Source organism: Arvicola amphibius, chromosome 7 (assembly GCF_903992535.2).
Source record: "Arvicola amphibius chromosome 7, mArvAmp1.2, whole genome shotgun sequence".
Taxonomy (NCBI): domain Eukaryota; kingdom Metazoa; phylum Chordata; class Mammalia; order Rodentia; family Cricetidae; genus Arvicola; species Arvicola amphibius.
In genome coordinates, this window is record NC_052053.1 from 81,252,594 (window position 1) to 81,269,754 (window position 17,161).

Here is a 17,161-nt window from a genome sequence, read left to right on the forward strand (position 1 = left end):
ATTAAAAGCGTGTGCCATCCCGCCCAGCTGAACTCTCAAACCTCTTGCCGTAGCCTCCTTGCAGGTGTGCTGGGATTACAGTTGAGCGAACACCTTCAGACGTGGCATTTCTATTTTTCTTTCTGAGGAGGATAAACAATGAGACTGAAAATACAAAACCACAGTAATTGTCTATTACACATATTTTGTTGGGTTTATCATGAGTCTTTAAAGAAATCTGTATGTTATGGATGTGTGTACATTATAATAGAGGATCAGAGATGCCAAATAGTAATGTTCCCTCTCCTCTGGTCACAGGGAGCAATTATAGACCCAAGGAGAAGCTGCTTATGATGAATTTGCGCATTAAAGTCCCACCTATGTCTCCAGTTGTCACCATGCTGCTAACATACTGAGCTCATTTTTCTTCATTGTGTAACTAACGGTATGGTGGGCTTGTGTGACTCCCATGTGGGTGACCTATGAGGCCATCACCATGTAACTGAGACCCGGATGGGGGAGAGGGAGTTAGGCGGGACCTGACTCTGATTTCTGTTCTGCATTTCTCCAGCTCCTCACTTCTCTTTGCTGTCCTTCCTAGGAGCCTTCACGTAAATGGGTCCAGTCATGCCTGCCAGTAAGAAGCCGGAGAGCTCAGGAATCAGTGTGTCCAGTGGACTGAGTCACTGTTACCGGGGCAGCGGATTCTCCAAGGCCCTCCAGGAAGATGATGACCTGGACTTCCCTCTGCCTGACATAAGATTAGAGGAGGGGACCATGGAAGATGAAGAGCTGACCAATCTGAACTGGCTGCATGAGAGCAAGAACTTGCTGAAGAGCTTCGGGGAGTCGGTCCTCAGGAGTGTCAGTCCCGTCCAGGACCTGGATGATGACACTCCCCCCTCCCCCGCCCACTCGGACATGCCCTATGATGCCAGGCAGAACCCCAACTGCAAGCCCCCTTACTCCTTTAGCTGCCTCATATTTATGGCCATTGAGGACTCTCCGACCAAGCGCCTGCCAGTGAAGGATATCTACAACTGGATCTTGGAACATTTCCCGTATTTTGCGAACGCACCTACTGGGTGGAAAAACTCAGTGAGACATAATTTGTCGTTGAATAAGTGTTTCAAGAAAGTGGACAAAGAGAGGAGTCAGGTATGTTGCCTGGGTCACCTGGAACTGGATTTATTTTTTGTTTTAACCTCAAAAGTTTTTTTTTTGGCATTAAAAATGGATGCATAGTCACCATGCTGAAGTAGTTATGAGTGGATAATTTGACACCTTAGATAGTTGTGAAAATCTGTCTTTTCTTACATGTATTGGTTAATGCTTTTTTTTTTTGTTCTTGGGGGATCAGTTTCTTGAGAGGGTCCTGTGATACAATTTCACATAATCTTAGAACTGAGGTTTGTAATTTTACAATTCATTGTCTTCATGTCTTCCTTCCATGTGGTTGGGTCAGTTTGGTTTTAAAGTTCAGAGATTTATGTGGCATTACACAGTCTGTTAATTGGGGGGGGGCTTTATTTAAGGAAAATTAACTCTTTCTGAATATTGGAAAAAGACAGTTTCTCAGGCTTCTGGAATAAGTGGAAGATGATGCATTTTTGAGACTTGAATATACTTATTTATTCTAAGACCAATCAGAGACTGGAGGTTTGGGTGACTTTTATGAAATCCAGTGTGTATGTAAGTGTTTGGCAACATAGAAACTCTACTAGTATGAGTTCTGGCTTCAGTTGAGGTTCCCATTAGAGACTGGCTTTAAAACGTTTGAAGTTTTTGTTTGTTTGTTTGTTTGTTTTTACTTTGTGTGTGCCTGTCTACGAACGTGTACAGAAGAGCAGGGGCTTTCAGAGGCCAGAGGTATCTGAAGTACTTAGCGCTCGATATACAGTTGGTCATGAGCCATTCAGTGTGGGTCCTGGGAACTGAACTTGGGTCTGCTGCCAGGCTGTGGGCAGACCATGGGCACTCTTAACTGCCGAGCCATTGGTCACAATACCAGTGATGTCGGGGTGTGCTCGTCTCTATATTCATGCGCTGCCTTCTTTTCTGGGGCCTCAGCTTTATGTGTATCTGTGATGATCAAGGTGCCTCTCCTATAGTGAAATCTGTTACCCTTGGGAACTCAGTCTCTCCTTTTTCTAAGTGTTTGGAAACCAGTCCCAGTACTTGACTGGGTTCCATTCTTTCAGATAATTTTAAAAACTTAAAAAACTGCTCTCCTTCAAAGAGCCAGGCTGTGACATTAAACACATTTGTTAGGTTACTTGTTAGAGGCAAGAGCAGGAGAGCCTGAACCAACAACAGTTCTAGGCTTAGAATGTGGACCAGGAAGTGCTCAGCAGGCCCCGGGAGCCGCGTGCCACTGAAGAAACCGTGAAAGGGGCCTTTAGCTCCATGTTGTCCTTTCTGCAGGTTACAGCAGCCTGCCTCTCCGTGTTTGACATAGCGCCACTGCACATAAAAGTAATTCAGCTAGTGCGTGCGCAGTCTGAAATGTTACACAGGACCAGCTCTAAGTGTGCAGTGAGACTCGCAAAGACTAGCAAGCACTGGATGGTGTCTGCAGAGCTTACCAGGAGGGTCTGCCGAGCCCCGACGGGATTCTGGGAGACTCATTTTTCCAGGGGTGTTGGCTGTCAGTCTGGGCAGATGCTGATACCTGTTGACAGGGAGTGTTTTGAAGGACCGGAGATTGTTAATCTTCCAAATTGTTGAGTTCTGGCTTTGCAGCCCAGGTGCTGACCTGTATTGACATGTTTTTGATCAAATGCCAGTCAGTTTTGTGGCTGAGAGTTGGTTCCCAGCGTTTTGATGCTGTTAAAACAAAGCTACAGTTGTGAGTTGCTCCCCCAACCCCTGCCAACCTCCCCCACCCCAACTTCTCTTTCCTCGGGTGAGCAGGAGGCCTCTGGTGACTGACTGTTCAAGTGTCAGGCGTACTCAGTACTGCTGGGCCCTAGCCCTGGCCTGTTTCCTGGGGGTTTTCTCCTGGATTTGCTGAGTAAAAGGGAAGGCATCCTTGCTGATACACTGCCCAGTGAGAGTCCCCTGGGCTCTGTAGATACACTTGCTCTATTCTCAGGGAGTTGTACTTTGGCACAAGGTTCAACCTCAGCACAAATGGCTGAGCACACCCAAATGTTTGTGAGGAACTCAGTAGATGAAGGTGAGGCTAGAAGCCAGGCGCATAACGCCCGCCCAGTTAGCCGAGGCACCTTCCTTTCTGTTTGTTTGTTTTTATGTTTTGATATGTTTTGGAAACTGGAGAACACAGTTTTAAGCTTGGCATAGCAGTGGGAATGTGGAATCCAGTGTGATCCTCGTCCCTGTGGGCTTGGACAACTGTTTGGCTGGGCCCCTGGAGCAGGAAGGAACAGAGATTGCATCAGTCACCGAAGGCACTTCAAACTGTTACCATTTCTCAGGCCCCTCCCTGGAGATTTGGTTCTGAGTCTGGGAAAGTTGGTTGTTCTGAGGCTTCCTAGGTGACTTCTCTTAACTTGGGAGGGTAGTTGGGAGCCTAGGTAAGGCCCCTGAACCTGGGAGGGGTCTTTCAGGGCTCACTTTTCACTTGCTGGTTTGTTTGTTTGTTTTTGTTTGTCTTGGGACAGGAACACTAATAGCCTAGGCTGGACTTGAATTCAGCTATGGGTGACCTTGAATCGACCCTTTTGCCAAGTGCTGGGATTACAGGCCTGTGTTTGTTTGTTTGCTTGCTTTTTCTAAGTACTCAGATTTTATCAGGACCCTTGTCCCACAATAAAGTCAAGAGACAATACAGCTTTGCTTCCGTTTTGTTTCTCAGAGTGCTTCAAAAGACACATTAAATTAGTTGTTGTTTAATCATGGATTTCTAGCTGGCAGAGTGGATAGAATAATATGAATTTGTGTTACTGTCACCCCATGATCCATGGCTAGAGTTAGTGTTTAAAGAGAATTGTCTGGTTTCATTCCTTTTCGTTGCTGTTGCTACTACTGAAATACTTTGAAGACAACTGAGATTGTGAGTCATTTTATTTCAACAGGCTATAGTGTGCAGGAGACTAAGCCATAGTTCGTTCCATAGTCGCAATGGTAGTGTGTCTGTCTTGTCCTCATTCCTCCATCCCAGGCTCCCAACTACCCTCCCAGGTATTCAAATATCCAAGATGGTTAAGTGTTTGAATTAGGATCCCAACATGGTTTATGCATGGTTCCACTGGCTGGGATGTTTTGTTCGGGTTTTCATTGGTTTGTTTGATTCTGTTGCACCACCCATTATTTCTTTCCCTGTTTTTGTTTTGTTTTTTTGAGATAGGGTTTCTCTGTGTAGCCTTGGCTGTACCGGAACTCAGGGATCCGCCTGTCTCTGCCTCCAAAGTGCTGGGAATAAAAAAGCCTGGGCCATCACCACCCACCTCTCCCTCCCTCCTGTGTCAAAGACCCCCATCTCTTGGTCTTCAGTGCATCTTGCATCCTGCCTACCTCCTTTTGGTGTCCTTGAATTTGTCTCCATTCTACTGGGAGGGAAGTGAACTCAGACTGTCTGCTGACTCCCAGGCTCCTTCCCTGGGAACTCTGTAGAGGAAGGTCCGTACCCCTGAAACCTGCTTAACTTGCTTGGAGGACGCCGCCGTCAAGCCTGGTTCATGTGGGTTGGCTGTTGCCTGTTCTGTGAACTTCCACATCTGTCTTTCATCCTTCCAGGTTATCAATGGGTGATCTTTGCTCAGATCAATCGAGGTCATATTGTTGTTCTTTTAAAAGTCTGGGATCATGTTCTTTTTTTTTTTTTTCCTTTTTGTTACAAGCTTTAGGACTTGTACTTAGCACGCACTGACTTCTCTGGGGACTTGAAAATGAGAAGTAAAAATGCAGTTAATTTTTATAGATGAGACGAGAATGGAGCAGGTATGTGCGTTTCTGTTTCCGTGCTTTTTATTTGTTTCCCTTCTTGCTGTTTTAACAAAAAAATACTGTCGTCACCAGAAGGTTTATAAAGGAAACACAGTGGTTTATAAACACAGAAGTTTATAAAGGAGTACACAGTGTGCTTGTAATGTATGAGGCTGACTGATTTGAATACAGCTTTGGCCTACAGAGGTGGCTACGTGGCATCGCTGAACAGGACGGAGGAGGGAACAGGACTCGGATTCTGGTGTTGGTGGTTGGCGGTGCCTGGACATCTTGGTACCTCAGTTTTCTTGTGTGTAGAGGCAGTCGTTGGAAGTAGCTCAGTGTTGTTTAACCTTGGGGTCTTTGACGTCTGAGGCACTGTTGATGAATTCATTGGCAACATATTAAGTGCTAATGAATACTGTGTTTATCTAGGGAGATTTCTTTAGATTTTGCTTAGGTCCTTCCCCCCCCCCCCCCCCCCCCCCCGATTCCTTTTCCCTCTGTCTTTCATTCGATTGAGCGTGCTAAGCAAGGTCATCATAATCACAGTGGCATAGCCATACAATGCCTGGAGGGAACACTCGTGCCATTGCATAGGAGACAGGTATAGTCCCGATTAATTCTGGGAATGCAGCATAAAGAACTATAATAGAGTGAGTGTAGAGACTATCTTTTTGTACTCTTGATGGAGCAAATGCTGTCTTTCCCAGTAGATGCAGAGACTTGCCTTTGTACCAAGCATACTGCCTCTTGGCTACTGGTCTCAGTCTGTGTTCCAGCTCCCTTGCCTTTCAAGACCCCTGTATTGGGGTTGGGCCTCCTTAGCCCCCCTGCCTATGTAGGAAGCTTGCATACATACTCTCCTCTTGTCCTTGTCTCTGTGATTATTCTGTCCTCTGAGCACCTCCTAGTGGATATGATTCTTTTGTTTTGTTTTGTTTTTGATTTTTTTTGAGACAGGGTTTCTCTGTGCAGCCCTGGCTGTCCTAGAACACATTCTATAGACCAGGCTGGCCCGCCTGCCCCTGCTTCCTGATTGCTGCGATTAAAGGCATGCAACACCATGAGCTAACACTTAGGATGGTTTCCTTTATGCATAGTGACCTCTTATTTTTGCCTTCTTTTGGAACCCAGAATATTTCTGTTTCCTATGACACTGGTTAGTATATCTGTTTAACTAGTGATCCCTTTAGGAGGAAGACTGCCCAGCCCTGCCTTGCCCTTACTTGCCGTGCCTTCTCTTGCCCTTACTTGCCATGCCCTCCCTTGCCTTGATCTGCCTCTCTTCTTTCTTTGCTCACAGTGCTTTTTGAAGGACAGCATAGACCGGCCCTTACTCATTAGCCGCATTGTCCATTGGAATATGGAGAAATGGGAGGCAGTGTGGGAGATGCTTGTGGAGCCAGTGACGGCCCATCAGTGCCTGTGAGGGGCTGCTATTTCCTGTTGGCTGTCTGATGGAGGTTTTGGCTTGTGAATGTACCATTCTTGCTCAGGACTCTCCTCAGCTCCCTGATCCATGAGTTCTTGATTGAGCTCAGATGAGAGGTGCCGAGTGTTGTTCTTCTTTTCTGGCGTGGGGTGTATCGCGGAGCCGGAGGAAGGGAGACCCAGGACGCGACCACGTGCGTGGGAGAATTATTTATTAAGGGAAGGGTGTGCTCGACAGTGCGGGTCAAGGGAGGGAGGAACAAGAGAGAGAGAGAGAGAAAGAGAGAAAGAGAGAGAGAGAGAGAGAGCAAGAGAACACATGGCGGGGGATTTAAAACTTTTAAAGGGGTACAGTGTTCTTGGGAAATGTAGTTTTTGGGTCCGGCGGGGTGAAACTGCGATCTGCGCTTGCGCGCAGGGGCCTTCTGCTCACAAAGGCCTTCTGGGAGGTGTAGTCCTCATCCCATGAGAATCACACCGAGGATAGTGTAGAAGATAGGTAGAATTTATTTCAGAGTAAAGTGGGGTACCCTCAGGAGTTGAAAGTGGACACTGACCAAAGGTGCCATCACATAGGGAGTAGAGTGGACAATAGCCAGAGAGACCATTGTGCTGAATAAATGGACGATTGTGCACTTTTGGAAGATAATTGAATGTACTTATTTACTCGAAGACCAGTCAGACTCTTCCATGAAATCTGGTGTATTATGGGTTGAGGTAGACTATGCTATTTCTTAGTGTCTGGAGCTGATGGTGTTCCTGGTGGGTATTTCTTCCTAGGCAATTGATAGGCCCATTTGAGTTAAGCGTGTGTGTGTGTGTGTGTGTGTCTGTCCTTCTGTCTTACTTACTGTCTAGCCCTGACTGGTCTTAAAGATGTGTGCCACTGCATCTGACTACATTATTTTTAATTATGTCTGAGTGTGTGCGTATGACTGCAGATGCTGGAGGAGACCAACATCTGATTTCCAGAACCGGAGTTACAGACAGTTGTGAGCTACCCAATAAAGATTCTGGTAACTGAACTCTTTGCAAGAGTGGTATTTGTTCTCTGGAGTCATCTCTCCAACCCCCATTTGGATTAACTCTTAAGGGACAATACTGTGTCTTTGTTCTTTACCGGATGGTCTCTGCCACACTGGAGCCTAGGGATCTTTTAGGCAGTTTGGAATATCACACCAAGTGAGAGATCTTCTTTTTGGATATTAAGTCATGCATGGGACAAAGTAGATTAAAAAATAGGGAAAGAAAATGTAGACCCTTTGAAGTCTGGCCACACTGAAGGAAATATTAACAGCCCTGACCAAAACCATATCTCTCTCCTCGCTGCCATATTTTTTTTTTAAATTGATTTGTGTTTTTTGAGACAGGATCTCACCATGTACCTCTGGCTAGCTCGGAGCTCCCCATATAGACCAGGCTGACCTTGAACTCTGAGAACTCTGCCTCCCTAGTGCCAGGGTGGAAGCCGTGTGCCACCGCACAGCCCTCGCATGGCATTTGACATCTATAGGAGCTGCAGTTACAGTGCCTCCTCCTTTCAGTGGGTGCTTGGCAAGTTTTAAAGGGTACTTTCGGATTCTCTGTAGAGACTGTGATACTCTCCCTTTCTTAAGTCTTCCTCGGCAGGGTGACAGGAGTTGGGGTCCAAAGCTGTTTGTGAAGGAGGAGGGGTGGTCTGTCAGCAACCTCGCGACCTCAGGGAAAGGATGGTTAGTATCTGAAATTGGGAGAAAGTAAACTTAGAGCTCAGAAGCAGGCAGGCCACATGGTAGGGGCCTCTGGACAGCCGTATGAGGGAGGCCTTCTAGTAAGGGTTAGTATAGTACTTCATCAAAGGGATAATTATTCTTCCCCTAGCCTTAGCATATCTTCAGGTGAATCAGCTCCGCTGGGGGTGTGGGTGGAGTAGAGGAGGTGTGGCCAGGTGACTGACAGTCTAGTAGCCAGCTTAGGTGTGTTGGTTAGTTTTCTTTCATCAACCTGGCACAAGCTGAAGTTACCTGAGAAGACGGAGTGACAGCCGAGAAAACATCCCATTAAGAGTCTCTTGTTAGCAAGCCTTTGGGGGCATTTTCTTGATCGCTGATTTGATATGAGAGGTCCAGCCTACTGTGGTCAGTGTCATCCTTGGGCAAGTGGTCCCGGGCTGTATAAGAACTCAGCCTGAGCAAGCCAGGAGGAGCAGGCAGTAAGCAGCATCCCTCCATGTGCTCTGATTCGGCTCCTGCCTGGGCTTCCCCCATGAGGAACTATAACCTATAGGTCAGATGCCCCTCCCTCCCCAAGTTGCTTTGATTTTAGTGTTTATCACAGCAATAGAAAACGAACTAGGACTGGAGGGGATAATAGTAGATAATGCTCTGCTCTACTCTTTGGAGCAGATGAGAAAGTCATGTCTCCACCCGGGGCCATAGTATTTCATTCTTGTGCGCTCCTGGCGTGGAAGGGGCAGTTTCAGTGCTTTCCTGTTACCAGGGCAACAGGAGGCAAAGTCCAAGCAGAACATGAGGGAGAGATCTGTCTTCATTTGCTTCCAAGACTGCCAATCCCTTTCTAGCTATCTCACAGAAATCTTTTTTTTCTTTATATAAAAATTTTGTTATTATTTTATGTGTATAGTGTTTTGTCTGCACACATGTCTGTGCGCCACCCGCATGCCTGGCCCTGAAGGTCAGAAGAAGTTGCTGGATCCCTTGAAACTTGAGTTAAAGGCAGAGGTGAGGCACCATGTGGGTACTGGAAATGAAACCTAAGTCTTCCAGAAGAGCAGCCAGTGCTCTTGATCGCTGAGACGGTGCCCCATTCTCTGATGGAATCTCCAGGCTAGCATCCTCTGTGGTCCCTCCAAATCATCGACTCCTTCTGGCCGTGTTTCCTGGCTGATCCTGTCCATATGTTCCTTCCGTTCCCTGATGGGCTCCTTCCTCATCCTCTGTATAGCACGTGAAGACACATACCTACCTGTTATCCCTCTCAAGTCTAGCTGTTTGTCTGCTTGCTCGCTCGCTCGCTCGCTCGCTCGCTCACTCACCCGCCCACCTGCCCATCCGTCCGTCTGTCTGTCCGTCCGTCCGTCCGTCCATCCATCCATCCATCCATCCATCCATCCAGTAAACTTCAAAGTCCCCAGTTTTCCTTTTTGAAGTCCAATAACTCCAGAGGTATAAAGTGAAATCTATTGTTATTACAGGGGAATTGTACCTTTTTGTGAGTTATTAGCCTCACAAGTAAAATAATTTAGCTGGGATTGTAGCTCAGTAGTATCGCACTTGACCATCATGCATGAAATTCTAGGTTCAACCCCTAGGGGGAGGGGACTTTAGAAAACGCCATCTTAGAAGGAAGCTCAGGGGTAGCTTTATTAGCGTTTGAGAGGACAAGAACAGGGCAGGCAAGTTGTATATCACGGTAGCTGCTGGGGGGCAGGAGATGGGTAGGAGAAAAGAGACATGCCTTGTGAATTAGGGTCCAAGTAAGTAGGAAGGCTCAGCAGTGAGGTTAGTAAGCAACTACACGGGGAAGAGAGAGAGAGAAAAAAAAAATCCAAACTCAGGGCAAGAATGTTTAGGACTTTGACCCATTTCTGAAGAAGAGACAGAAAGGGAAAAGAAAAAGTTGGGCTCTTTGAGTAGAACTTAGAAGAGCAGTCAATCTTGGCAGTGAGGGTGTGTGTAATCGACTGGATGGGGACGGGGCTTCTTGGGCACACATACGTTATCTCATTAAGGGAGTAATTATTTCCGCCACCGTAGTTTGTCTTCGGCTGAATCAGCTTCCCGTGATCTCCTGTCCAGGTGATGGGCAGGCCCTCTTGGATTACCTCTTAAAGGAGTTAATATATAGTATGCAATATTCGGGACAGCCTGGAATGTCGTTTCTGTCCAGAGCCAGAAGCTGCATTCTGTTCTTTTGACCTGGAGGAGGTAGCTGTCCCTTAGTGGGCCTCAACAAAGGCCCCCAAAATCCATCTTTTCATATGGTGTCTTGAATTCTAAGGAGGGGCAAAGCTGATACTCCTCTTTCTATGTTGCCAGGAAACAAGGAAGTGGGGTCCAAAGCTCATTGTGTCTATCCTCAGTGGGCTCGGAGCCTGCTGCCTGCCCAGCTACTGACAATAGTGAGCCCTGCTCACAGGGGTTCCTGGCTTTATGAACTCTACCTACAGAACAGAGCCTTTTAGCTGGTGAAACTTCTCCAGGAAAGCCCTTGGTCTATAATTTCAGTGCTCCATCTCCCTTTAACTCTCTGTGTCCTGCTTGTTCCATTTTCACTTTCCTGGGTCCTCTGTACATGTTCTGTGGGTCCCGCAGTGACCAGGAAGATTCTGATGTCCCCTGGGAAACTTGCCTCTCTTGGGCCGAGGGCCCCATCAGTCTGTATACCAGCATCCCCGACTCCTGGTTGTGGAGAATCAAGGCTTTCTCGAGTCTGAGGCTTCTCCTCAGCAGACTGCCGACAGATTGCTTTTCTGCCCTTCCCTGTCAAGCTGAAAATGCCTTGGGGTTTTTCCCTTTGAAATCATTTTAGCTGCAGGATAGTTCTCACAGTAAGTAATAGGAGGCCAGCACACCTGAAAGGCCTGCGGTTTGCTTCTTTCAAAAGAAGTGATGAGTGCTTAGATTAATCTGTGCTCTTAGATTTCGTGTGATGCTGGGGCTGTACTTGCTCTGTCTGTCGCCGGCCGTGCCCACCCGACTCTCCACTCCGTCATACAAGTCCTGCTCATTTGAATGCTGGCGAGATGGTGGGCAGTGGTAGCCTTCATGGAAAGTTCCACTGCTTTTGACACTTGAAACAGAAAATTTAAAAACCCTTTAAAGGTTGGCCAGGCGCTGTGGGTGTACACCCATAGGCCCAGCACCTGGGAGGTGCAGGCTGGAAGGTCAGCACTGGGAGGGGGGAGAGCAGCCTCTGGTGTGTGGCAAGCTTGGACGCAGCCCAGAGCACTTGAAACCCGGTCTTCAAACAAGACAGAAAGGTCCCCCCCCCCAGCAGAAATATGGAGCACGTGCTGCTACTGTAATGCGCATCTCGTTGCCAGTGGGTTTGTGGGCAGTTTGGCATCACCAGTTTTAATTTATTTGTGATTTCTCTCAGTGCATAATAAATATCTTGACTAGTCAGTCCTTTGTATTTCCTCCCACACTGGCCTCTTTCAGACCGGCAGTGTGTCTTCCAGTTCTACCTTCATGACAACAGGCCATCAGTGTCCTGCATCTTAGTAGCATCTTCAGGAGAAATTATTTGGTGGTGTTGAAGGGCCGGGGAAAAAGTGAGGTTTTGATTCTTGTTGTAGGCACTAACATTCCAAGGAGACAGAATTGTAGAATCAAAATGCACAAGCCACCGGTAGTCCCAGAAGCGTGCTGGACCAGCGCCTGATTGGTGTCAGGCTAAGGCAGCCAGGGAGGTTTTCCTTCGCAGAGCGTGGCCTTAGGAGGTCAGGAAACGTGATGATGGGCAAGTTAATACTCCAGGAGGAAGGAAACAAACGCTCCTGTTGTTAGCAGAGCAGCCCTAGTGTGCCCTGTGATAGGAGCAGATAGGACGAGGCATGGCTGTTAGAGAAAAGGCAAATGCAAGCTAGCCAAGTGTTCCTCTGTCACAGGGACGAGTCTCCTGCTGTTATTTTTAGCGCGTTGCTGGTTTCTGTTCAAGTCTTTCATGGTCCAAGACGGCACCAGCTTGCACAGAGATGAAGGGAAAGACAAAGGGGGTCCTTTGGAATCAGCAGTTGTTAGGGACTTTTCCCATAATGTTGCTTTTTTATCTCATTGGCTATGTTTTGCTCACGTGATCTCTTTTAGCTACAAGGAAGGCTGGGAAATGTAGTTTTGTTGTGACCGTCTTCTCCCCCCCCCCCACGCCCTCATTGATTCTATTTCTAAGGCATATGAGGTCGTCTGTAACAAGGTCTGGATTCTGAGACGCATGCTGCTGGACAAGAGATTTGTTGGGACAGTGTCAGCATGAAAGGAAAGAGTGGCTGGAAGTTTCTGTAAATAACAGTGGGGACGTAGTGGAAGGGTGCAGGTGCAGGGGCTACTTAAAGACGCCAGTGTTTCTTTAAATGGTCCAGTTAACTAGAGTTTTACGTCAAGATATTCTGGTTCAATTGCGTTGACTATCTTCATAAGCAGTAACCTAAGAGAGGTGAAGATGGTAAGTGTGCCAGGATGGCTAAGAAGGAAAGCAAGGAAGTCATCGTTGAGGATGGAGTCATGCCTAACGTCGTTCTTTAATAATAACTTGATGGTTTGCTTCACGAGATTACAGGCAGTTTCCAGAACAGAGTGCAGCCTTTGATTCTGAGCTTGCTCTCCCGCCTGGGCTTGTTTGAGTACCCGCGCCTTGAACTCAGCAGGAGGCAGTAAATACAGGCGGAGCTGCTGGCTGCTCTTGCTTCTCTCCCCTTAGTGCTAGCTCCTAGGGTGTGTGGGCTCTCCTCTGGACCCTAGGGGCTCTAGTCCAGTGTTCCTCTCCACTTACTGGAGCTCTTTGAAGTGTCTCTTGGAAGGCTGTGTCTGTCCTCCTCTAGGGACAAGACCTCTAAGTGACTTAACTAATGTCATTAGCTGGAAGACACCCAGGTAGCAGAACCTTTGTATGTGCTGTTTTTAGACAGAAAGGTCAGATCATGTGAGTGCTGACTTCAGGCTGCCTGGCACAGAGCCAGGATGTAGAGCACCCCCCCCCCCCCCACACACACTGCTGGTATAAGTCCTGAGATGCCGGGTGAATCAGCTGTAGATGATGTCATATAAGGCCATAGATAGTGTTTGCAGCTAAGCTCCGAGGACCTCAAAGAACACTTAGTTTGCAAAGTGAAAATTAGGCTTTGTGTCTGCCAAGGAAAGTAGCCTCCTTCATTTTAGCAATGGTTCAGGCGTGGTTCATGCTGGTGAACTGTCAGGTGCTGGGTGATGAATAACCGGGTGACCTAGACTGTCCCCAGAATGGGGTGGAGACAGGGAGTGTGTGGTAGACAGCGCTTCCGTGTTGTGGGCCAGGCAGGTTGTGTGTCAGGTGAGGACAGCTGAAGAGGCTAGTGCAGTAGAAGGGGGCAGGAAGGAGGGAGTGGGGAGACTCTCCCAAGGAACTGACTGGGCATATGTTGGATGACAAGAGAACGAAAACCCTGCAAAGGTTCCGGGGCAGGAACAGCTGAGATGGCCAAAGAGCAGCAGGAAGGCTTCAGGGAGTGTATTAGAAATAGGAGAATCGGGCATGTAAAGGGACGGGAGCAGAGAATTACCTTTAGAGGCTTCTGAGTGCTCGCTCAGTTGTTCTGGCTTGTTGCAACATCAGAATCTGTAGGCGCAGGTATAGGGAGACACTTGGGTGGGGAGGTGGGGGAGGAGTTTGACAGTGCTCAGTCTGAGATAGGGTTTTGTTGTCAGAAATAGTCTTACCATGTAAACCCTAGCTAGTCTTCACAGCTCACAGAAACCCATCTGCCTCGGCATCCCGAGTGCTGGGATTAAAGGCGTACACTGCCATGCCCAGTGTCAATGTTTGTCTCTCTCTCTTTTTGTCTGTCTGTCTCTCCCTGCCCCGCCTCTCGATAGTTTTTAGATATCTAAGTAGAGCTATCAAGTTGAAAGTTTGATATGTGTACTTGAAGCTCAGTGAGAAGTTGGAGGACTCATTAATGTATAGGTAATGGAAATGAGAATTCCTGGATTACCTCTTTTTTTTTTTTTTTTTTTTTTTTTTTTGGTTTTTCGAGACAGGGTTTCTCTGCAGCTTTTTTAGAGCCTGTCCTGGAACTAGCTCTTGTAGACCAGGCTGGCCTCGAACTCACAGAGATCCGCCTGCCTCTGCCTCCCTAGTACTGGGATTAAAGGCGTGCGCCACCACCGCCCGGCTCCTGGATTACCTCTCAATCAGGAAAAAAAAAGGCAGACCTCTGTTTCAGCTCTTTGCTTTCTGCAGTAAGGATGTGACTTCTTAATGTGTCTAGAGGAGTCCCGTATCTCCGACATGATGAGAAAATGCACTCCAGTACACACCTATTTAGCATCCCATTTAGCAAAGTCCCGTGCCCTAAGACTTCTGTGTTCCCTGGCCAGAGAAGGATTATTCTTGTATACGTGTCTCCATAGCAACGAGTTTGCAGTTGATATGGAAAGTAAGCAGTCGTCCTAGCAACGGAGTTACTGATGTGGTAGCTCCCTTGCTTTCCTGGAGTGGAGGGTGAGCTGACCAAACTAGCACAAATGCATTATGAAAGGCTACACAGACGGGGCCCTACTGGTGTGAAAACCAGCCTAGCTTTAATAGAGATCGCAGCCCTCTCCTCTTCCGGAGGAAGGGCGCTCTTGTAATAAATCAGCCAAAAGTAGTTGCTGAAATCAGACAAAAGCAGTTGCTGTCAGTTGAACTAGATTATAAGAGTTTTCCTAGAGGAGTGGTTTTGTTTGCTTTGACAGAATGCTATAGTCAGAGCCTATTTGGTTGCGATGAAAAGAGAGCCACCTCAGTTGGCTTAAGTAAAAGAACTTCTATCCCAGGGATATAATAATCAGTCCAGCAGCCAGAACCCGAGGGCAGCACAGCTCCCCTCAGGTCTTGTGTGGCTGGAACTGCTGTCCTTCTGTGACCACACGGACACTGTGCACTGCCTCGTCTTTGTGTGGTGCGCTTGTTGTCAGCTCAGATACCACTGAGACTTCCTGTTCTCCTCCTGGGCAGAACAGGGGCAAGTCTATGGACTCAGGATCACTGCTGGGAAGGCCGCCTTTCTGGGGCTCCATAGAGTGAGGCCTGGTATGGTGACACACATTTGTCATGCCAGCCATGAACTCTGGAGGATAAGGCAGGTATCATTTTCGAGGGCTAGCCTGGGCTACAAAGTAAGACCTTATTTCCAAAACCAACCAACCAACCAACCAACCAACCAACAGCAGAACACTCACTCTGCGGCATTAGTGCTCAGGACTTTGGCAGGTGGTAGATATTAGCACACCAGGGTAGGACTGCCCTAAGGACTCCCCTTCTGCTCCTTTACCATTCAGTGATGGTTAGATTTAGTGGTCGGTTTGACAAGATTCAGAAACACATGGGAAGAGAGCCCCAGGAATAGACTGTCTAGTTCAGGTTGCCTATGGGCTTGTGTCTGTGGATTGTCTCGATTACACTCACCCACGGTGGGTGGCACCATTCCCTGGGCTTGGGGTCTGGGGGTTAGACAAAAAGGAGAAGAAAGCTAACTGAACACTCACCCATAGTGGGTGGCGCCATTCCCTGGGCTCGGGGTCTGGGGGTTAGACAAAAAGGAGAAGAAAGCTAACTGAACACTCACCCATAGTGGGTGGCGCCATTCCCTGGGCTCGGGGTCTGGGGGTTAGACGAAAAGGAGAAAGCTAGCTGAACACTCACCCAACATCCGCTCTGTGCTCTTGACTCGGGGTCCCTGTAACAATGGACTGTGACCTGGAATTGGATGGCATGGACCCCCTTCCCCAAAGCCCTTTTCCTCCAATCGTTTAATCACAGCTCCTGGAAAGGAAACTAAGTCACATGCCCATGATGCTGCCACTTCTCTGTCACCCGTTTACGTAGACCCGCGGTGGCTGTCCCCCAGCAACCACAGCTTTCTTTGGTGTCTCCTTCCTCCTGCCAGCTGCCCTCAAATGTCCTAGAGTCACGGGGAACTCGGGGCCTCTGATCCAGGGAGCAGTAAGTGCCAGCTGTCTTAATACACATTGTCCTAATTTTCCAGATCAAGAGATTGAGCAATTGTCTGACCACTGTGTACCAACCCATGTCATCATACTGTTTTCAAAATGGGGAGAAAAGTGATTGATTATTCTCTGCCAGGGACGAGTGATAGAGAAATTTCACAAAAACTCTGGTAGCCAAGACTGGGTGAAAATTAAAACAGACCGGGAAGGCACTGGGCGATTGCCAAGGGGTTGGCCAGTGGCCAGAGTTATGTGGGTTGGTGCTTTGGAGGAGCAAATGGCCCATCCTGGATAGCAGTGTCATTGGAGGGGCCCGAGGAGAAGAAAGGGCTGCATGAGCTGCTGTCTTCTGAGGGTCAGCGCTTGGGGCTGGTGACAGAAGGAGGATGTCCCTCAGGCCATCAGCAGCGGCTTAGCCATAGAGGTGGAAATGACACAGAGTGTGACATGGGAACAGAAATCTCCACAGGGTTTGTTGGGGGCTCTTTGGAACGGTGAGAGCCGTTTGTATTTAGGGTCTCTCAGCTTCCCAGCAACTGCAAATTAGCTAGCGCAGGCTTTCTACACAGGGAGTTGGAGGTTCCGAGAGCATCAGTGACTTGGCCAGGCTCTGGGCCACCATCTGAGACTTTCTTCAGTTTTGAGGCAGATGGTTCCTGTGGGAAAGGAGCCAAAATAGAACCTCTTGAAGGATGTACTGAGGAGCTGGGACGGACTCTATCCTGAAGGGCTGGGACAGGCTCATTGCGGAGCCCATGGCTGTTCCTGAGTGCAGAGTAATGATGGTGATTCTCTGGTGCCTTAGCTACTTCTTCTCCATCAACAGTTTCTATTGCCCAGAAATGCATGGAGAAAAAGACCACAGCTGCCCTGATTGCTGCTGTCCCATCGAGTTAACCAGTATGGACCAGATTTCTTTTCTTTTTTTTCTCTCCTTCCTTCCTTCCTTCCTTCCTTCCTTCCTTCCTTCCTTCCTTCCTTCCTTCCTTCCTTCCTTCCTCCTTTCCTTTCCTTTGCTTTCCTTTCCTTTCTCTCTTCTTCTTCTTCTTCTTCTTCTTCTTCTTCTTCTTCTTCTTCTTCTTCTTCTTCTTCTTCTTCCTCTTCCTCTTCCTCCTCCTCCTCCTCCTCCTCCTCTCCTCCCCTTCCTTCCTTCCTTCCTTCCTTCCTTCCTT

The 17,161-nt window shown here is 47.9% G+C and overlaps 1 protein-coding gene across 13 annotated transcripts in view; it reads left to right on the plus strand.

The window, feature by feature from the left end:
- The window catches only part of Foxn3 (forkhead box N3), a 375,406-nt gene that overhangs the window by 171,010 nt on the left and 187,235 nt on the right, over positions 1–17,161 (plus strand). For 9 of the 13 annotated variants that reach the window (XM_038338247.1, XM_038338239.1, XM_038338237.1 and 6 more), the window contains 2 exons: positions 298–424; positions 581–1,137. In XM_038338247.1, the coding sequence (XP_038194175.1) occupies positions 595–1,137 (543 nt within the window). In that variant the 5' untranslated portion in view covers positions 298–424; positions 581–594. The remainder of the gene's footprint in view (positions 1–297; positions 425–580; positions 1,138–17,161) is intronic. The other 4 variants (XM_038338236.1, XM_038338246.1, XM_038338245.1 and 1 more) reach the window with 1 other exon arrangement.